This window comes from Zophobas morio, unplaced genomic scaffold, assembly GCF_036711695.1.
Source record: "Zophobas morio isolate AGI-343-1 ecotype UQ-CSIRO unplaced genomic scaffold, CSIRO_AGI_Zmor_V1 ptg000058l, whole genome shotgun sequence".
In the NCBI taxonomy this organism is placed as follows: domain Eukaryota; kingdom Metazoa; phylum Arthropoda; class Insecta; order Coleoptera; family Tenebrionidae; genus Zophobas; species Zophobas morio.
The window spans coordinates 6,788,584-6,811,712 of NW_026972163.1; the positions used below are offsets into that span (position 1 = coordinate 6,788,584).

The 23,129-nt window shown below is 36.3% G+C and overlaps 1 protein-coding gene across 1 annotated transcript in view; it reads left to right on the forward strand.

The window, feature by feature from the left end:
* The window catches only part of LOC135143102 (protein kinase C, brain isozyme-like), a 183,262-nt gene that overhangs the window by 66,734 nt on the left and 93,399 nt on the right, over positions 1 to 23,129 (forward strand). Inside the window, exons 2-4 of the mRNA XM_064074964.1 lie at positions 3,064 to 3,095; positions 12,465 to 12,547; positions 12,605 to 12,716. Of these exons, the coding sequence (XP_063931034.1) occupies positions 3,064 to 3,095; positions 12,465 to 12,547; positions 12,605 to 12,716 (227 nt within the window). The remainder of the gene's footprint in view (positions 1 to 3,063; positions 3,096 to 12,464; positions 12,548 to 12,604; positions 12,717 to 23,129) is intronic.

The following is a 23,129-nucleotide window of genomic DNA, read 5'->3' on the forward strand; positions in this document are numbered from 1 at the left end:
TATAGAATTGTATGAGTCAGGGTTTTGCTCTCGGGAAGCAGGGCAGGAGTGAGAAGTCAGTCGATACCGATCGTCCGTTATTGACGGTGGTCAATAAATATCCTTTATATTTTGTCTATTATTTTGGAGTTTTCTTACACTTGTTATGTTAACAAACTAAAATTCTCATTGAAGAAATAAAATGTTCTAATAGTAATTTACGATATAAGTAACGTTATTAGCGTTTTTACATTACGAGGGAATATGGCGGTAGCCTCCAGTTCTTTAAATTTTCCGAGTAATGTGAAACCTGATAACGTTACGTGCAACATAACACGTTTTATATTATCCCAAAATAACACCGTTATGTTAAAAAACTAGTCGTAGAAAAATTTTACCTTCCTGGGTCGATTCTGGGTATGCCGGTATCCAAGCATTTATTTTTGTTTACATTTTTGATTAAAACAAAATTTCGAACACATTTTGAATTTCTACCTTTAGAATGACTGAAAACGTAAGGAAAGAAGCCGAAGCAGCAAAACAGAAACTAATTCTTATGAATATGAAGTCTGCGGACTGATACCAAAATGAAATGAAGTAACGATGAACTAATTTTGGCTTATATTTCCGAATTGGTAAGACGAGGAGTTTTTATTTTGTCGCTACACTTTGAGATAAGTGGAACCTCTACAGTGTTAAGTAAATAGAATAATAGCAATGTAAATTAATATGAACTTTATCTTTCACAATAACAGATGTAACAAGAATTAAAGTCGCTCCCACTGGAAACCAATTGCATCTTCTGCACTAAAATACTCCTTAAATTCATCTCGAATAGCAGAAATATTTCTACTGAAGGAGTTTGCGGAAGCTTTTTGCAATTCCCCAAGAAGCCAAGCATAAATGCCAAAACAAATTTCTACGCATCTCCTGGCACGACTGAGTCTATAGTTAAAAACTCACTTTTCTATTGTTAAGTTTCTCCCTGGATATGGTATTAATGTATATTTTATGAGAGGAAAAGCTTCATCAGCAACAAGGACGTAAGGCAGGCGTGATCTTTCATCTGAAATGATAGCAGAACCTGGTACTTGCTTATCTTCTTCATTCAGTTTTTGACCCAATATTTGCTATAGTAAAGCAATAGTCAACATCACAAATTGCCATTAACACAATAGAAAAACTTACTCTTTAATTATAATATTCTGAACCAGTTGTACGTCATTCTCTATCTATGTATTTTTATATTCAATGTCTTTGCTTTTTTCGGAGTAGCCACCCTCACTTTCTATTATACAGAATGGGTAGCGCGTAGCTCAAAGGCGAGAAGCAGTGCTGAAGGTTGTACTCAATACCTACGTACTTGTTCGAAGTGCCTTTTGGTTTGACAGAGGCTGGGAGTCTGGCACTGGTTTCAAGTCTCACTGATGCGTGCCGTTTTTTGGTATACCCGGATTAGGTTGAACTCTACAGGATAAAGCGAGAGTTCGTGATAATGGTCTTTCTTTTGGGGGACACGTGTAGACCCAATGATGATGGATAACTCCTTGATTCTTCATCAGGATGTTAAAAAAGTGATTTCCAACTTTTCTAACCTGTTGTTGAATGATGCAAAGCTACCAGTGAGTGATCTATGTGGGGATTCATACGTTGCGTTCTTTTGTGTAATTTTATGTGATTTAGTTGTATTCCTATAATATTATTTTAAATATTTTAATGTAGTGCAACAAACACCGTTATCAACTTAAAAATCTTGAAAAATTCAACGGCGATGAATTAGTTCCAACACGTGTAATCCTACATTACTTATTCATTATGTTTAGGGGTTGTAATCAGTTATTAGGCAGCAGGTGTACTGTACATGCAATAAAATTTAAAATAAAAATTTGTCGCATTTTTTCATTTCTCAAATATCGTCGCTTTCACAAAAACGAATGAAAAAAATCATTGATTTGAATTTGGTGCTTGCTATCTTGTCATTTGTGCCTCGTGATAAAGGAGTGTTTAAAGTCTAACTTCAATTAGTTTAATTGAAATATAGTTTTGTTTTTGAATTGTAAGTATGATGATATTACTCGTATTTTTCGTTCGTATTTTTTTGTTATTTTCTGTGAGTTCGTCGCCTTTTTTAATGTATTCTTTTAATGATTAGCATTTTTTGAACTTAAAAAAAATGTGTACCTGCTTCGAGCTTTTTAAACAACTTGTAGTTCTATCAAAAATTATATTCGGGGTTCGGGGTAATTCGGGAATGAACTCTGCACGCTGCTGTAAACATGCATGCCTTTTCGTACCTGAGGAACAGATTTTTTTTGTTTTTCTAACAAAAGTAAACTGTTAAAAAAAAAAAATGTTTAAATGTTTTCATTGGAAATGTGGCTGGAACAGTCTGTTTTATTAGTGACAGCTAGTCCGTAGTTGGAAACTGCACATTAAAAGTATAATTTTAACAGTTTCAAATATTTTAGTAACAGACTTAACCTCTAAAATGACAATTAGGCAGGGGCGTATCTGCCCTTTCATCTGGAAATCGGGAATGTTCTAGAGGCGCCCAAATTTTATACTCCTATAATTTTAAATTAAATAAAATTTGTATAAAGTTATTCATTCGGCCATTCAGCGGTGCATATTTCTACGCATCTGTACTTTTGTGGGAAACTGTTTTGTGTTAGTAGAACCATGGCCGACTAGTATAAAGATTATGGCCTGTCCAAGAGGTACGATACGTGCTGCCATCTATTAATAATTACACTTAATAATTTAGCCAAATTTTAATTTGACTTGACATTATGGGACTTCAAAACGTGTAATGGTGGTTTGTTTCGGTATGAATGCCTTTGTGCCTTTCAAAAAGTGTTAATAATTCTTTTGTCGCTTTTGAATTATTAATAGATGGCAGCACGTATGGTACCTTTGGCATTCCTTTGGACAGGCCATAATCTTTATACTAGTCGGCCATGGTAGAACAAAGGTTTCAATATAAAAATTTCTAGAAGTTTTGTTTTATTTTGTGCTTAGGTTAATAGTTTTAATTATAAGAATAATTTTTGACTTCATGCATGAAATAATTGTTATATTTTTCAGGGGTTTCGGAAAACAAGGATTCCAGTGCCAAGGTAATATACATTACTTTATACTTGTCCAAAAGGTATAAGGTTATATGACCATCATAAAAGTAGTTGACCGCAAATAAATACCCCCATTGTGTGGTTCGCGCTAAGCTTACCGGTTGGCAATAAATCGTTTTCTAAACATTTCTTGCTCACATTTAACAGGGCCGGCTTCCAAAGCGAGTGGTTATTTTGGAACCCTCAGCGGCTGCAGGTAGGAAAGAAATAGTGGAGTGGTGGATTTTCATATTTAGTGAAAGCAGCCCCTGAACGAAACCACAACAGCCGGTCGAGCTGCAGGGGAAACATTATTTACGACCCTAAAACCTTTTCTATTGTAAACAACTTAACTTAGACACAATGGGATGATTTTATGATAGCCATATAACCATATAGCTCTTGGTCCACTATACTTCATCTGAGCATGTATTAGTTTTCGATTTATAAATATGTAAAAGGAATATGTAAAAAAATACTATTCACTTGTTACTCACATTTTTTCTAACAGTGTATACATTTTTCGTAATAATAAGTGGTGTAGAAGTGACACACAGTTTTCATTTTTTTGTCGTTTCCTACCAATCCTTGCTTCTCTTTGCATGTATATATTTTGAATATACAGTGGAATCCGACTATAACGGTCCGATGATTGGACTGCGACTGATGTGAAAATAACGTTATAGCCGAACTGTCGTAATCACAGACCTTTTTTTTCTACTTTTCTGGACACTTTCGTAGTGTAAAAAGTAACATCTCCAGTTGTATTTAACTAATTGTAAAAAAAGAAAGTAACTATAATGCCAAATATTCGTATTTTGTTTTCAGAATTGAACCACTTATTGGAATGTTAAAGCATCTTTGCTGTTTAAATCACATCAGTAACGCTGAATTCAGTTGTGGACGGTTCGTTTTACTTAGGCGCTTTACTTGCCACCGTTTTGTTATACTTATAAGCGTCTTTTTTCTTGATTTTGTTTTTTTTTTGCAAATGGTTTGAACCGTTGAATTTACTGACAATTTTTGTTCGATACTTAGAATTTGTCTGTTGTTACGAGTTTCAGCCATCGCGAAAGAAAATAGAAAATAAAATAAAATGAAGAAATGAGTTTTTTTCTGTGTATGTGTGGTTCTCGGCACGGAATACTGGGGGCTAGTAATAAATTGCTTACCACCCTAAAACCCCCCCATCTTATGCTCAGATACCAGAACAGGGTCCCCATTTCTGAATAGTCACAAATGTGTTATACCACTGCAGTTCGGTTGAGCTATTGATTCGCTTAGGAGGTCGTCGACGTCTCCCCCTCCCCGCTTCTAGCCCATAATCTTACGGTCCTCCTCCGATGATTGGCCCAAGGATCTGAAACAGAAAATGTGCGCTATGCGCTGGCATTAGCTATACTTACAATTGCGGCCTTCCAAAACTACACGATAATTTTCTCTATTGTAAAGGTATGTTCAAAACATAGGCGCTCGAATAATAAAGTTTGTCAAATTTGACATTTTGTTTATTCAAAAATGCTACGCCACTGGTAATAACCAGACTTAGATACATTAATGGAATGTTGGTCTCCCGAAGAATCTAGTTGTTCCTGGAACCACTAAAAGCTTCTCGGAGAATTTTTGTCTGGAGGATTTCCAAACAATGAAAGCTCGTAACTCCAGGCTACTGAGACAGAAGACATGGTGGAGCGAATGATTTTTCGATAGAGAAGAAGTTTGTTCTTAATCGACATGTTGCTGTGTCTGCCGATTAGTGATGCCAGGATGCCTTTGATTCCGTTCGTCTTGGCTAGAATGTAGTCAGCCTAAGGAATAATGCTGAACCTTCGGTCAGTGAAGAGACCTAGATATTTTGTTTTGTCCTGCCAGGGAATGATCTGGCCGAACATCGAGACGTGCTCTATCGGGCCTTGACGACTTTTCGTGATGCACAGCGCAGAGCTTTTAGCGGGATTGACTGTGATGAGCCAACGTCTGCACCACTCCTCCAGCGCGTTAGTGGCTACCTGTAAGTAGGTGGTCACATTGTACGCCGATTTGGAGTGCACAAGGATAGCGGTGTCGTCTGCATAGATCAGGAAACAAGTTCGAGGGAGTTTGGGAATATCTGCTGTGAAGATCGCATACACAAGGGAAGAGAGCGCTGATTCCTGAGGAATTCCATCAATAGAACATCCAATTATTGGATGTTCTATTGATAGAGTGTGGCCTATTTGGGCAAGAAACATGCGGGCGTCCAGAAATTACTCGATGAGTTGTACCATCGCTAACAGGTCTGCAAGGTGGAGCTTGTAAACAAGTCCCTCCATGTCGAAGGCTTTGGCCACATCGAGAAACACTGCGCCGACGAATTGTTTCAATTCATTTGATTTTGCTGCGGATTCTACGACCCGAAGAAGTTGGTCGGAGGTGGATTGGTGGGGTTGAAAGCCGAACTTCTCGACAGGAAGGATGCTTAGTTCATTCACGATCTCGGCAAGTCATTTCTGTATGACCCTTTCAGCGATCTTCCCCACCGACGATAGAATGATGGGGCGATAATTTTGGTGAAAGGATTGATTTTTTCTGGGTTTCGGAATGAAGATGACGTTGGCCTGTCCATCTACTTGGAGAGACACGAAATTTGAACATAGCATTGATAATACCTACCAAGGCCTCTCGGAGAGGTTTTCAGTGCTTTTTTCGGGATCTAATCGGGACCTGCGGCTTTCCTCGGCTTAAGACTTTGAATGATGTCTCGGACTTCGTAGGAATTGGTTTAGATGATGAGTTCGTTATCGTCGGGTTCTTCCCCACTAAGATCTTCGACGAGGCCCATGTGTTGGTCGTTTGCATCAGGATCAATGTTTATCAGGCACTGAATCTCCAGATTGTGAGCAAAGACGGCGGCTTTGTCTGCTTCGGTGAAGACGATGCCAATTTTTCTCTCTTCTTTTCCCTGATGAGGTTCACGATACGCTGCGGTAACACGGGCCGTTTGAATGGAGGCTCAGGACCTTGAATTGAGGTTGCGTCGATGGAGGCTCGGATACGGTTCTCGTGGTCCAGAGTTGCTTCTTCGATTTGCTCGGAACTCTGAAAATTGGTGTCAAACTCAGAAAAGTTACCTTTGATATGTTTGGCGCATTTCGTCCAGTCCGTGCTTGTGATTGTGTACGATCGTTGGTTTCGTTTCCAGTACACATTGTCGCCGGAAGATGGTTGGAGTGGAGTTCGACGACGGTTACATACATTTCGTGCCGGAGATTCTTGACGAGGACGTCAGCTGGTGGATCCCGTCAATTTCGGGGATAGTGGGTTGGCTCCTCTGAAGATGATGCCCACACGGAGTCGCCTTCCGTTCGCGTTGTTCAACGTGCTGTGCCAGTCCTTGTGCTTGGCGTGGAAATCGCCAGCTAGTATGAGGGGTTATTCGACCTTGGTGAGCTCTGCGATGTCGACATTCTAAAGGGTGTCGGTGGTTTTGTAATATGCAATTGGGCGCAGGAGCCCTCTGGCAGCCACAATAGTCCCCGCTGTGGCTTCCAATTATCGGAAATTGAAACATAAGAAGCAGAGTGTTTGGTCTTGTTTCTTTCGTAGATGGCGGTTCGTTTGGTGCAGCATGAATCCCGGTTGCGGTTGAAGCCAGGTTTCTTAGATGAGTTTGTGGGCGTTTATGAACCCTTCGAGGGCATAACGCCCACGCTGGAGGCTACAAGTGTTCCAGAAGACGATCTGAAAGGAATTTAAAAGTAATTGATTAGTACCTATTTAATTTAGAAGGAGGGGAAGGAACGCTATCAGCCATGGATTTGTGGTCCTTGGCGCCAGCGATGGCGTGAAGGAGTTGGTTCTGCTGTACATTAAGGCGGCCTGTGGGCGAGCCCTGAAGGAGACTTTTTTAGCAGAGGTGGTGGGGGCTGCGAGGGACCTCTCGGGGCGCAGCGTTGGGGGCAATGCCGGGGGCCGCTTGGAAGGCGGCGTTGGGGGCAATGCCGGGGGCCGCTTGGAAGGCGGCGTTGGAGGACTTAGTTGCTTTTTTGAGCAACTTAAGGCATCCCTTGTAGTTGGCCGTGTGAGACCCACCATAGTTTGCACATTTTGCAAGCTGTGAGCGCTGTTTGTCGCACTCGCTGGTCTGGTGAGAGGCACCCGATTTGACGCAGCGCTGCTGCTGCTCTGCAGTTGCGCCGAGAATGCTGGAAGCGCGGGCACTGCTAAGCTTCTTTGGATTTGTACAGCGTCTATACCTTGACGGAGAGGCCGCAGAAAGTTCTGAGCTCGAAGATGGTGGCCTGTGGAGGATGGTGATCTTGGTGGTTCAACCGGCTGACTTGGATTAGTTAGAAATCCAGATACTCCAGGTTTTCCAGCACGTCCTGGCTTTCGACGCTGACGGTAATACCTTAGTTTTCTCCTTCGGGAGGGTGAAGGTATGGTATAGTGCCTTCAGTCGATCTAGGATACGAGTGAGCCCCCTGAAGTCGTTGATGTCGACGGGTTGAATGCGGACTCCTTCCGCCGAACTTTTCGCTTTGGAGAAACAAATCATTTTTTCGTTCATCTGAAACGAGACTTCCGGCCACCTCTTGCTATCGGTGACGGTGCCTTGGAATTTTGAAGAGGCGAGAATCTCGCCAAAAAGATGGTGAGGGTGGTTTTTGGCTTTTTGGGGGGACTCTGGGTGTCCTGGGGAAGTAATATATGTCGCTAAGGACGTTATTTGCTGATAATTGCTGCCGGCCATTATGTACTTGTTCCCCTTCTTCGGTCACTGGGAAAGATCCCGCTATATCCACTGCAATTCTTTCAAAAGCCGAACTGACGATATAATATTGTTGCATCGTCCCTCTCGCCTTAGTCCTCGGTCCCAGTTGTTAGTTCATTCGTTCGCTTCTGATCACATGGTTGTAAACATATAGTCGTGGACATTGTTACGTGGCTCTTGACCGCGACTACACTCCACCGGAAAGGCCGTAGGTGATGGTACTAATAAAATTCGAGTCGACAATTACATTTATTATGAACGGAGGAGACGTGTGGGGGGAAGGAAGGGGGGATGAATGATGAATTACCACTCAACTATATCCATGATCTAATTACTTCGCCTTTCGCGTGTCCCTACCGCAACAATGCCGTTCCTGGTGGCGGCGGAGATGCCGACCGGGAATATCCTTAACCCAAAATAATAAAATAATACACTATCTAATTGCACCGGCCAGTGCTTAGCGTGTCTTTATCTAATTAACTTCTACGTAACGCCTCTCTTTCTTTCCGGATCCCATAACCTTCCATGAAGCAGTCCAACGCGATCTCTCAGAAATGGCGGCGGCACGGCGGCTATCGACCTTCGACCAAACTCCAAACGAACCTCTACGCCAAGAGCGCAAAAAAGACATTAAAAACCAAAGATGACGAAACGAAGAGAGAGAAAAGAGCGAAAACGGAGAAAGAAGAAACGAAAAAAATAAAAAGGCCTGAAAGAAGATTGCGTAAATTCCAATCCAGAACCCGATCGAGTTTTCGAGCTCAAAAAGTCCGAATTGCACACATTTTTCTGTAGGCGAATGTTCCGAATTGCGCCCGCTACCTGGAAATATTATCACACCTACCCCTTTTCATTAAAGAAAACCAAATTTTTATATAGACAAATTTCTTTAATACCTTGGTTTTGCCAAGAATTGATTTCATCTCAGTTTCTATTGCGGTTTTAATATTGTTAACGTATTGGTCTGTTTTTTTTTGACATGTACCTAGCGAAAGAAATTCCAACCTCAGCTACCTTTAAAGAAACATTGGTAAAAGGTTTCGGCGTAAAATTTTTTGAAAGAGAACACTGCGAAATATTTGAAAACTACTGGGTTTTACTTACAAAAAAAAATTATTAAAAGATGTGCGATTATGAAATGGATCGTAATTAAGTGTGCATTATTTTTAATACTTTGTGCATTAAATTTTATACTATGCGCAATAATATTTGTGCATTAAATTTACTATCTTGCGCCATAAGTTTTTGCATTTTGTGCATTATATTAAGTGCAAATTGGAATAATAAAATTATTGTTTTGGGCAATGATTTTCTGTACTGCGTGCATTATTGAAACTGTATAGAAAATAACAAACAAAAATAGACCTGCTGCATAAAATGTGTTTTATTCTATTTTAGAACCATAATCTTATTTATAAGCACCCAAATGCGGGCTTAAATTGGTCTTTTTAGCACAAATCTGTCAAAAATTGCTAAGCAACAATTGATTGCTCATTTACACTAATCAATTAATTATTCAAACACGCTTCGACATTCAACGTTTTTCTTAAGTTGGAAAAATAATATTTTATCAAATCATTACCTGACCGACTTCAAATTCTTCTAAACTTTCGTTTGAATAAAGGTTTTCCGCTTCTTTAATTTACATTTTGAAAAACGGATGATCAAATAATCAACGTGGTATCCATAACAACATCAAAATAATAGCCAGCTATGTATTGAAATTCGCATCGGCACAATTCACACAGTCTTGCCGAAAATACTCAATATTTCGTTAAAAATAGTTTAGAAAATAAAATAGAATAAAACGTTGTATGTACCACGTGCATAATTGTCGATTGTGGCACTCGGGAAATTAAAAGCCCTCCTTCGTCGGGCTTTAAACATTCCCTCGTGCCACAATCTCCCTGATTATGCCCTTAATACATAAATAACTATTATGAATGCATACAAAATTAACAAAAACATAAGATATTCATAGCAAAAAAGTAGCTAAACAAATTAAAAGTTTTGAAAAAATTAACAAAAAAACTTAAAATAAACATTCTTTCATCAAAAAACTTAATTACTAAACATTATTAATTGATTGAATAATAATTAATGCTTTTTTGGCTTTAGAAGGGCGGATTCCTTCCGGATTCCCTGCCGAACTGGGGCTAAATGAAGCAGATGACACGTCTTTTGAGTGGGAGTGTAATGCCCACTTTACTGTGAACTAATGCACATTTTAGTAATTTACGGAACAGTTGAAATGCTCGTTTATTTTTTCTCAAATACAAATTGATTTATTAAAGAAACAGTTATTTTAACGAATGAACTAATTTAATTAAATAATTCTAAATTGCATTATTTATTGCGCAAATAGAAAAAATAATCTGCCATTATTTTATTTATTGCCCTTTCAGTTTTACAAATGCTGAAATAGTTTCTTCTGTGCTGAAATGTTTTTAATAATGCTGTGACTTATTTCACATTTCATTAAAACTAATGCGCATTTACATTGTTCTCTTATGAAATCACCTAGATTTCACCTAGATGGCTAGTGGAATTTGTACAGAATGTGCGTAAGTTTCGAGAGGAAACAGAAATATAGTTTTTCGTGTGCTCATTAGAAAAGCATATTTTTGTTTTATCGAAAAGAAGAAAAAAAGTGGCAATTTTCCAGTTAGCAACACTTTTCCAGTGCAACTACATTATCGTTTTTTGCTGTTCTCACCGACAGGCATGACAACAATTAAACACGGCATCCGCTCCCTACCGCCCGCGCCTGTGCCGCTTGACATTAACCGCGACGTTCCACCCAGCATCTGCCGCCCCGAGCTTATATACATATAGATTGTGTGTACGTGCTGATAACACAGTAGAACAGTGTTTTTGTTACATATATTTTCTAAACATGGTCGGAAAGGTAATTTTGTGCTGAACAACTCTTAAAAGAGATAACATCCCCATGTCGTCAAAAAAAACAATTATTCAAATTTTTATTGTCGTCCGGTGAACAATTGGGAAAAATGAAGCGAAATCTAATTTTACATAGAAAAACGCGCAAGAAGCACTAAAAAAATGTTCCACAGATTTCTATCGACAGATATTTAATTATGTCTACGAATATTTAACCTGCCTAGAATATGTCGAAGAATCTAACTCTTTATGAAAGCCTCTGTATTCGGAAAGAATGGATACTTGGGTCTTTCTCTTAAATCTTTCTTGGATTTTCTTGATTTCTCGATGAAAAGATTATCAGCAAAGAAATTTAAATGAGACATAATTTGTGGAACGTTTGTTTCCTAAAAAATCACTGATCACTAAGCTAATTGATTCCCAAGTAAATTTTTCCATATCATTCAAATAGGCGTAGAACATTTGATCCTCATTCGAATTTTAAGCCCAATGAAAATTCCTAAATATAGAAAACGTACATAATATAAAAACTGAAATTCACTGTAATCTTTTAGTTTTTACCTTGGTTTATGTTGGCAGCAGAAGGCTTAGGAAATATTGTTTTCAGATGTTGAAATGCTTTCTCTCTTGTATTTCACTTGCATAAGAAGCACATATGATTGGTATATCCAGATTGGAGGCCAGTTACTAAAGCTACAATTTTTAAATCGCCTATCAAATTGCACTCCAATTTTTTATCGTTAATACAGTTTAACAAGTGTTGAATATTCTCATATGTTTCTGCAGTTTGTATCGAGTATGTAGTCGGCAGTACTAGATGATATTTATTCCCATTATGCAATAGTACACCTTTTTAATAATAATAATAATAATAGCATTTATTGCCCAACAGTATACACCATTTATAGGACAATAGATTGTATAATACCTACATAGTATAATGCAATTAACAAAATAAGAATTAATTAATTATATAATTGTGAAACAACTTAATTATGAGTGAAACACAAATATACAAAAGAATCTACAGTTTATATGCAATATGAACTTTAACTGGAACTATCTATGAACAATCTCCAAAAAAATTTTTTTTTGACGACCTAGGCATAATGTCTTATTAGATAGTTATTCAGCACATAATAACCTTTCAGAATGCTTGTAACAAGAATTTTTTCTAAAATTGTTCGACTGTATAATTATTATTGTTGTACGGGCAGTGTAATCAATATAGCTTTATTTTATCACTAGTAGTTTCTTCGAAATCCTGGACTACACTGTCTCCGACCGACTACCCGCGGACCGCAGAAACACCGGTTGCAATTGAAGTTTCGCTGTGTTAATTACCCTGAAATTTAAAATAATTTAAATTATAAAAATAATTCAAAAGGAAAAATGTCGAATCAATACTAAATATGTTCATTTTTATTTACAATTTTTCATATTCGTATTCGATATTTCATGTGCTTTATAAAATTTTTGCTACTGGGCTTTGAACTGATCTTTATTTGTGTTGTGTACTATTTTTATCAATGCTTAAAATCCGCTACATTCGTTCGTCATGTGAATGACATACTAGTACATAATATCGTACTGCAATCTCAAGATTACCATGTTTCAGGACTTCACATCGGTTACAAATTTTAACGTCTACAACCAAGTCTGTCATTAGCAAATATACATTTTGAAATTAATATTATTCAATGTTGTAACTTATTTTAATTTAGTTTGCAGTTTCGTTGTACACAAGCGATGCCATGAATACGTAACATTTACCTGTCCTGGTGCTGACAAAGGTGCTGATTCTGATGTAAGTATTGAAATATTGGTGAATAAAAAAGATTAATACTTTTTTTTTATTTATAAGGATACTCGAACTCGTCATAATTTTAAAATTCATACATACTCATCACCTACCTTCTGTGACCATTGTGGATCATTACTATATGGTGTAATTCATCAGGGGATGAAATGTACAGGTAATGCTTCTTTCACAAAAATAAATTATAATGCTAAGAATGTATAATTATATAACTGTTTACTAAAGAAGAAAGTAGCTATAAATCATTAGCAATTTTGTTGCATGTATTGGACATATTTTTTGCATGAATCTTCCCATTGTCAGTAGGTACCAATTAGTAGTGATGTTGTGTGCTCAATAAAGCTTTTCTATGTTGCAGTTGTGAGAAAATCAGATACTGTTTATAATTTCAAGTTTTTTGTTTCTTTTGACACATTTTTATGGAATTAGTGCAAATATAATTACAATAATTTCATAACACAAATAGTGACAGTAAACCGTAATCGGAAAATTTCTTATTGTACGATTATTATTTATAAAAATATTCATTGTTGTGCATATTGAAATGTAAAAGAATTACTCCCCTATAAAACCTCAAAACAGTCGTGGGTAAAGTGTACAATTCGCCCTGAGTATTAATTTCTCACTTGTGTGACTTGTGATATTTGCTTTCGACTAATACTCCAAATTTTCATATCTGCGAAAAATGAGTACGATTTTATATAGTACGAAACAGGAATGAGTATTAGTTATTCAATTCGTTAAAGTGGTGGCCGATGATACCGTTAATTTTTATCTTTTTTGAGTTTTTTTTTTTTTCATGAAAACTTGAGCAGTGTGATTGAAAAAAAATGTATATCTTGTGCTGTGAAAATTATGACTTCGGCGATTTTTTTTAGCAATAAAACTTTTTAAGACAACCGTATTTGATAGAGAATAATTTTAATTCATTGAACCAGCAAATGCTAAAAAAAGAAATCAAACCACTACAGCGTGTTAATAAATGATTTACGTCTAGAGGGTCGTGGACACAACTTGATAAAAAAAATTCCGCTTTCGAAAAATACACTTGTATTAAAAAAAAAAAAAATAGAAGAAAGTTGAAATTTAATAATATTAGTAGAATAATCTTTCACAAATACAATATTTTAACATGTTTTAAGTTAATCATAGCCATCATCTTTTTTTGTTTTTGTTTTTATATCATAGGGTATTGTAATGATCGTCGCACTTCTTAAATTCCAAATAACACTATATCGCATTCATTGTATATTCACATAATTGCATGGACTACTTATATTATAGGCAGATTCCCCAAGCTATACTACTCCCCTCTAATTATTATTAGTTACCTACTTCTACCAACAATATGACTACTACTATTTCCTAATTAGAGCAAATACCTTACTTATTCCACTATACCTCCCTCGGAAAAAATCCCAATTTTTTTTCTCTCTCTTTTTATACGTGATTACTGATAATATAACTTAACTCTATTCTTATGTACTTCCGCTAATTCATTATTATCTATCGTAATTACAATGTTTTTTTCCTTATCTTCTCTTACTTTGTAAGGACCCTTAAACAATGTTTCTAACTTACTTCCTACGTTATTTTTTAACAAAACCTTATCACCAACTTTATATTTAACGCCGTTACTTTTTTTATCATAATTAATTTTTCGCTTATTCTTTGAGAATATCAAATTTTTACGAGCATCTTCACACGCGCAGTGTAGTCTGTATTTCATCTCTAAAGAATAATTGTCAAAGTTGTATAAAGGATCTACGCTACCCCACAAGTTTGAAGCCAATCTCGAATTTTTCCCAAAAAACTAACTCATACCGAGTATATTGAGTCTCAGTATGTACCGTGTTATTATGTGAAAAACACCAAATATGCACTCCAAATATCTGAATGTTTTGCCACTCGTATCTGCAGATAACCTCCCAAATATTTGTGTGAATTTTCAAAAGATCCTAGCGTCTCGTGATGATAAGCCGTTGAGTTATAGGTGTTTTATCTGCAATAATTTACATGTTTGGGTAAATACGGAAGGCAAAAATGCAGTGCCCCGATCGGTCGCAATAACTTCCGGAAGTCCATAACGTAAAATAAAGTTATCTACAAAAGAGTTTGCTACTGTGGTTGCTTCCTCATTTTGCAACGAATAACCTCGACGAATTTACTAGGTTCACATTGTGTAGTTAAAATGTAGTAATTTTCTTCGGAATCTTGTACTAAAGGACCCACTAGACCTAAAAAATGTTTTTTAAAAGCAGATGATGCCGTAGATGTTATTGACGTACGCTCTAGATTCGGTTTAGATTGTTTATACCTTTGACAGTCATCACACTTTTCGCACAAACTTTTCTACATTGCTGTGAAAATCTGTCCACCAATAATGTTTTTATTTCCCGAGCGTAAGCGAAGCAAGTATTGCAATCGAGTCCGTCGGCCGACTCTCTACTTTTACGTTTTCTCGACCTTTTATGACCCCTAGAGTACGAAGAAATAGGTCTCCCGTTTTCGTCTGTTTGTCTATCCGTCTGTCCGTCTGTCTGCCGTCCCGGATTTTTATTAGACAGATAATCTCCCAAAGTACTGGGCCGACTGTTGTCAAATTTTGTATTTATACTAGGTATATCATGTAGATGGTAAAACGCTAACCAAAATCCCCCCTAATGTGATGACGTCACTTCAAAATTGTGCATACTAAATGGCTTTTAAATTGTATCAAATAACGTAGTCTTACACATGTAGTTAATGACTCCGATTTGATATTTTACCCGAAACCTCCAGATTTTTGGAAAAAAAATCAAAATTAGGAAACAACATTTTGACATTTAATTTGGAATCTGCAAAGCCAAATGCTTTGAACTCTTGCATATGGTTTACAGTTATGATAAGCATGATAAGTTTTTACTCAAAATATATTTACTTGTCCCCTCCAAAAAATTGATGACGTCACCTCAAAAGTTTGACGAATAAATCCTATCTAAAATGCAGAAAATATGACCTGTGAGATGCGTGTGTCTGAAAAACACATTAAATTAAAATTACTCCCAAGAACTGTTTAACTATAATTATTATGAAATAATAAATAACAAATAAAGCAACAACAAAAAACCGAAAATTTTGTCGTGATACAAAGGTAACCGCTGTAAGGAGTTTTTGTTTAACAAGTAAAGAAAATGTAACAAAAATTAAAAAAATTATGTCTTATTAAACACAACAAACAAGACTATAACTTATCCAAAAGAATAACAATAAAAATGAATGAGTTAGTTGAAAATATCAAAGAACTGAGAAGAACTTATAATTACAGAAAGTGCTCGAAGTGCGCGCTATTAGCTCTTATTATGCAAGCATTAACACGGCGTAACAAAGATGAATTAACCCTTGCTAATTGTTCTGGATTAGCAAGGGTTAATTCTGCCGTACGTGTTCAGCAACCGCAAGAATTCTGATCATTAGAGCTACTTCATTTTCCACAGGGGTCATAATATAGACTAACTCCTTTATATAACCCCACAAGTAATATTGGCAACTATGCAAGTTTGGAGAACGAGAAGGCCACCTAGTTGGTCCTCCTCGTCCAATCCAACGAAATCCGTATGAGACCTTTAACAAATTTCTAGCATCCCTTGTGAAGTGAACAGGACCACGATCCTGCATGAACCACATGCCCTGTCGTAACTGTAAAGGAATATCTTGTAAAAGAGCAGGCAAATGAATGTTTGAAAACTTCAAATAAGCCTCTCCTGTCAATCTATGGGGCAAAATAGATAACCCCACTAGACGTGTTCCGATGATCCCGACAACGGCCGTGTATAACAGGTCTGCGAACTCCCAGTTTAAAATGGTCTTTTTTCGAAGAGATCCCAGGAGGCCACGGGAACTTAAAGTTCCTAGCGCCGTCTACTGGACGCTATGATGAAACTATTCACAAAGGTCGAGCAATAATGAATGAAATTTGCGTAAAAATGTGCTTGAATGCAAGTTGTCAAAAATGTCAGCTTTATAGGTTAAGTTTTGTGACGTCTTTTTGAAAGATGAGGAGGAATATACGTCAAATGTCATGTCAAACATCAGTTGATAGTGCAAATAGTACAATTAACTACCACATGGTGGCGGTCATCTTAAGCTCCCACTAGAGTCCCTGTAGAGGGACTCTAGCTCCCACTAATGTGACTCGATCTTGAAATGTGTGGCAATTAGTAACTTTTATGAAATAGAAATATATCTGTGTCCTTGTTATGCTCCGTCTTTTCGACAGCAGGTATTTTTTGCTTCCAGGATGGCGATCCTGTTACTGTCATTTGGTCATCAATTGCCTTGGTGGTAACACCAGAGATTTCTTAGTAACCTAGATACGGCTATGGGCAGCAAAGTGTGAAACAACATGTATGAAAATAGTGTCGACATACTTTCAGTTCTCTGTCTTTCTCTTACTCGTTGTAATGTGCACTACATACTAGTGTTATCTTCGTCTAATTCTAGCGACTGTTAACATTGGTTGATAATTTGTCGCACTGATTTAAAATGGTATAAAAGAGAATCATAACTCGAGTTTTTTAACAAGTGGCAAACGAAAAGTTTCTAAGCAATCTCCAAAATGATTTGTAATGTTAAGATTAAAATATTACACGGACAAGATCGTTGGAATAAATTTGACTGTCGACTTCCCTTTTTTCGTACTTTTTCTTTATCATTCACACCGGCGAAACTCTTGAAAAATGACATAATACAATTTTCTTATAGTCAAAAGTTTTTGTTGCCACGAACGTTTCTAACATAAATAGAGAATCGTATTGTATTTATTTGCATACACAATGTTGAGAGCTTAAAACGAAAAAGAAAAAAGACGTACAGCTGTGGTATAAATTTATTAACATTATTATTAAATATTGGTGATTTAATGTAATCTTAGTTACTCATTATTAAATAAAATGTATTTTATTAATTTACTTCTTATTCTCGCCTGTTTTGAAGCAAAATTTACCAGTTTTGCTTCGTGATGCAAGCGGACTTTTAAATACATTTGCGCTATTGCCTTCATCAATTGTATTTTGTTGTTATCTAGTAATCCCTGAGAAATGCAATGATTGTTCATGTCGGGATTATTAAAAATCTTTGTAATATTTTTGCGAAACAAAATAATTATTAGATCTTTCTTTGCATACAACACACACTCTGTAACCCATTTGTAGAAATTCTATGCAATTTAAACTTATAACCGTGATATAAATCTTATAACCTAAGAAATCTCTTAGAACAAACTAACAAACACACAAGCACCGGCGTTTGTATGAATTAAGAACCGACTTGCGCTAGCAGAATTTAAGGGTTTACTGCGCAAAATCGTAAATTGCTAGGTTTAAACAAAGACCTACAAAATCATACTCCTGCGTTCCCATGCTGTAAAAGAAGATGGAAAGCAAAACGCATAGTGTACATGTTGGCCAAGAACGTATGTTCGCTTTTGCATAGGATCACCGTATCTAGGTTACTAAGAAATCTCTGGGTAACACGTCTTCCACGACTGTTTGCTGGTTACCGGTGACACTTTCTCGTTGAATAGGGCTGGAGTTACTTTGGGACTGGAATAGTGTTCTTTCCGGTCCGTTAACTCGATAATTCTAGTACAGTCTGTCGTAACCTCAAATCGTAAACACATCAAACTTTCGTTGACAGTTCCTACATTTGATAGCGAAAATTACTAGCCTCGCGCTATCATTGTTTAACACATAGGTTAGGTTCCTCTCTGTCGAATTCCGACCACAGGCAGTTTGCCGTACTTTCTAAAAGTAATAGTAGATCTAGTGACTTTAGCTCCCACCATAGATAACATAATAATATACTATCGTATATAGAATGAAAACTTAATCATGTCGTCAGTTACTCTTACGAACCAACCACAGCCCATCAGAGGGCGCAATAGTTGCAAAATTGTAGCAATCTATTTGGCCATGAAAAAAAAAAAATTCAAAGAATTCAAATAATGTCATTAAAATTGAATGTTATATAAGGAATTCACGTTCGGTAGATGTAACTAGATTTGGTAACTTTTTTTTTTAAGCAGTGTAACTGCGGACATAATTCGAGTCACATTAGACATAATTGTTCTAGTGTATAATGTATAACTGGAATGTCAGAAAGTAGGTGTCAAAAATGTGACATGTAAGTAAGTAAATGGCAAATATCGAAAATGTGATGGTTTTGTGGTGATCTGCTGAATCTACTTTTGAATCCAGGAGAAAATTGCATCCCTCTAAAAGCCCAAAGAGCAACCCGCATGTAAAATTGTGAATCTTTTCCCTTCACTAGTTATTTTAGGAGGACAAGCTTTGATGTCATCATCATGGATCCGCAATTTTACCATGGATCGGTTTTGGTATATCCATGTCTCATCCAAGAAAATGAAAAGTAAATCTTCACCACTATCACGCAATTAGAGATACCGCTTTAGAAATTTGATTCTGGTACCTATTTAATGTGAAAGCCTTCGCCTTCGGAAACCTAAATTTATACGTGTACGTATTACGTACAATTATTCTCCAAGCCGAGTATTTTCCCTTTTACAAAACAATAACGATTATATAAAACTAAAAAACCAATTGTAGAGCGGACCCAACACAGCATGTAGGTATATAAATCTGGGCAGTCGTCTTTCTGATTCTGAGTATTATATTAACGGCACCGACGCCGTTGTATCGGTATTATTTTAAAATTCGAAAAACACTCGAGAACACTAGCGAACTTTACGGAAAATATTTCTGCCACCACTTTAACTGTTTCCGTTTTACCAAAGCATTGTCTATTTTTCCCAGTAATTTTTTCAAAACCACGAACTATTTCTTGTTTCTTTTCCTTTAAAATGCGCTTTCTCGTGACTACTTTTCTGAAAATTGTTTCCAGGCTGTATTTAAAGATTTTCTTCAAACGAAGCGTGTTGAAATTAGAAAAACTTCGGTTTTTTCCAGACAATTCAGATTTGACATGTGAATTAGAAAATTAGACAGTTGATACCAATCTTTAATTTCTAGTGATCTTAAGATTGCAACTTAACCACAGAAAAATTTCTGTCAGCTACTTCTACCGAACGTGAATGCTTATTAGTTTGTTAACGTCAGTTTAATCAATATTACACTATTAGTAACATTCTAGACAAGAAAAAATGAGAATTTGCAGCGTGCATACTTGTTACAACCTTAGATCATATAATAAATAGATACCACCATGCCGTGTTCTTTCCCTAGCAGAGCCTGTGACGACATCCTCCTGTCACACATCTCTCTCGTGCATGGAGGGATTACAATGAAGCTATCCTTGCCTGATCACTATTTGAATTTTGCGCGCCTAAATTTTAGGAAGTATGTCTGAACTAACTTCGTACGAAAGATGTTGACAGCTTGATTTTATAAATAATTCACAGTAGATAATGAAAGGAATAGTAAATTATTGGGCAGCAATTGTGATCCTTTATGATTACATCACTTAAAATAGGATCTTTGTTCTAAATTCTAAAATTGTTTTTTGTACAACAACTCGAAAGAGAGGTTAGAAGAAACATCTGTCAAAAGCGATTTGTTGCGCTGGTGCGGTACAAGGATGGAAGTGAAATAGACATATACAGATGAAATGCATATAACAAAGATGAAGATGTGGTGATCACACAAGGATAGCATTATACTACTCCTCTTGACGTAGAAAACGACAACAGATAGCTTCATGTCTAGTCACAGCTTTCAGTTTGAGTATTGGTATCTATTTATTATATGATCTAAGGTTACAACACGACAGGCACGCTCCACAGGTTTCCCAATCCCAAAAAAGATCGGGCACGTTTTGATATGTGGATACAACGATGCGGTAATTCCCGTTTGGTACAAATTGACCCCTTAAAGGTGTATAACCAGCACACGGTTTGTAATTTACACTTTAATGCCAATGATTTCTCCAGTAATAATAAACTTCAAAAGTACCGCGGTACCTGTGTTGCACATTCCTTCAGGTAAAGTAAAAAATTTCAAATATAGTGCAATAATTAGTTCTTTTAGAAAATGGGAATTCGACAATAAGTTCTGCAGCTTCGACAGTTTTAACGCGATCTGTTGAAATTCAAAATGATTTCGTGATTCAACTACCCATACAGGCGTTGCCTTTGCTTGCCGTAAATAATGTTCCTGATGCTCCTATAACCACCACTTCAAGCAGTACTATGAATAGAAAAACAACATGTGAGACTTTAAAAGATACTAAATCGACAAGGAAAAGGAATCTATCTCCTGTAGCTCAAATGATTCATCACTATTGTTTAAAATACAAGAAGGCAGCACGAAAAAGTAAATCTCGGGCAGCAGAATATCGTCAACGTTTGAAATTAGCTTTACAATTTGATATGAAACTAAACAGCAAGGTTCTGGATGACACCGCAGTCAATTTCTGTTTATCTCAATTAAGAAAACGAAATATTAAAACTAAAGGCCGCAGGTATACCACTGATGAAAAAGTGTTAGCACTAGCGTTATATAAACAGTCTGGGCGAGCTTACACGAAATTAAGACAGCTATTTGCGCTGCCTACGCGACATACAATTATGTCAATGTTGAACAAAGTACCCTTAAATGCAGGCTACAATAAACTAATATTTGATAATTTAAAACAAGCAGTTTCAAAATTGAGAAACCGAGACAAAATGTGTTCTGTCGTTTTATGATAAAAGCAATGATCAGTTTTATGGTTTTCAAGACTTGGATGAAAATACGTCAGACCTGAAAATTGCAGATCACGTTCTAGTGTTTTATCTTCGTGGGATTTTTAAAAAATGGCAACAGCCCATGTTATTTAGATTCTCGTCATCAGCCACAAAATCCAATGTCTTAGTCGATGTAATAAAACTGATAGTCACTGAAGTTCAAAATTGTGGGTTAAAAGTCAAAGCAATAATCTGTGATCAAGGAAAACCAAATCAAGCTGCTATAAATTTCTTATTAAAACAATCGCAACAAATTTATAAAAGCCGTAACGAAACAATAAAAAGAAGAATTATAATTGGTAATGACGAAATTATTCCTCTGTATGATCCACCACATCTTATCAAGGGTGTTAGAAATAATTTATTAACTAAAGATTTGGTATGGGAAACGAATAATGAAATTTTGAAAGCGGAATGGAAACATATTTTAGACGCTTATTTCAATGATCAGCCTTGTGGTGAATTACGAGCTCTGCAAAAGATTACTGACTTACATGTTATTACCAATAAAATACCAAAAATGAAAGTCTGCTACGCTACTCAGGTTCTTAGCCATTCTATGGCCTCAACTATTTCTTTATTAGTTAAAACTGGTATGTTTTTGACTATATTTAATTTTAATCCGACTAAATATGTTGTGTATTAGGTCAGCTTCAAGAACAAGCTCTAGGAACGGCGAAAATCGTCAATTTTTTTGATAAACTTTTCGATAGTGTGAATGGTGGCACACTTCGTTCACATGCTGGCAAGCCTCTTCGCGGAGGTGTGTTCAAAAATTCTGGGCATACAACATTTTGGAAAGAAGCGATTCAAAATTTGAAAAATATGTATTTTATTGACAAAAATGGAAAGAAAATTGTGCCGCCAAGTTTGAAAAATTGGATATACACTTTGGAAGGATTTTTAGAATTGTATGAAATACTGATTTATGAAGGAAAATCAAAATTTTTTTTAACTAGATCTCTAAATCAAGACATTATAGAAAATTATTTTGGCAAAATTAGAAATCAACGAAATCAGGCTATTAATCCCACAGCATTACAGTTTAGAGATAGTTTTAAATCACGCGTGATACGAGAATTTTTTGGATCAAAAGCAATAGGGACAAACTGCGAGGAAACTAATGTTCCAGATTTATTCAATATTAGAAACTTAGTAGACAACATAAAAAATCACAGTTGCAAAAGTCATGAAATTTCAACCGAAGTATTTAATGTGGATAAATATATTTCAGGACTTCTTGATTTTCAGTTAGAAAAAGAAATTCACAAAAGCATAATAGGTTACGTCTCTGGCTGGATCGTCAAAACCTTAAAAAACTTAAACTGTGAACACTGCAGATCAAAAATTATTTGCCCATATAATGAGAATGAAAAGTGTCATAAGTTAGTAAATGAGAGAGAGTATAATTCTGAACGGAGAAAATTGCAGTACTGTATTCCCGACTTTATAAAAAGTATTAACAAGGTTTATAACATAGCAAGAATAGTATTAGGTAATATAACTTGTCCCAATAATATTAAAAACAAAATTTTAGTAGTAGTTTCCAATCGCGTTAGATTTTCATTTACTTGTGAACACAGACACAAAATTGAAGAGGAAATTGTAAATAAAATAGTCAACTTAACGATATTTATGTTTGTTAAAGGAGCTAATCTAATTTTAAGTGGTAAAGACACTAGGTGTTCATCAGTGGCGGCTCGTGACTATCTGATGTGGTGAGGCGATGATAGAAGTTTGACAATAATAATAATATTACTTGGTCTTACTAGTTAGTAATGATAGAAGTCTTGCCTGAATACCGGTCATTCCCGGGTCAGTGGTAGGTCC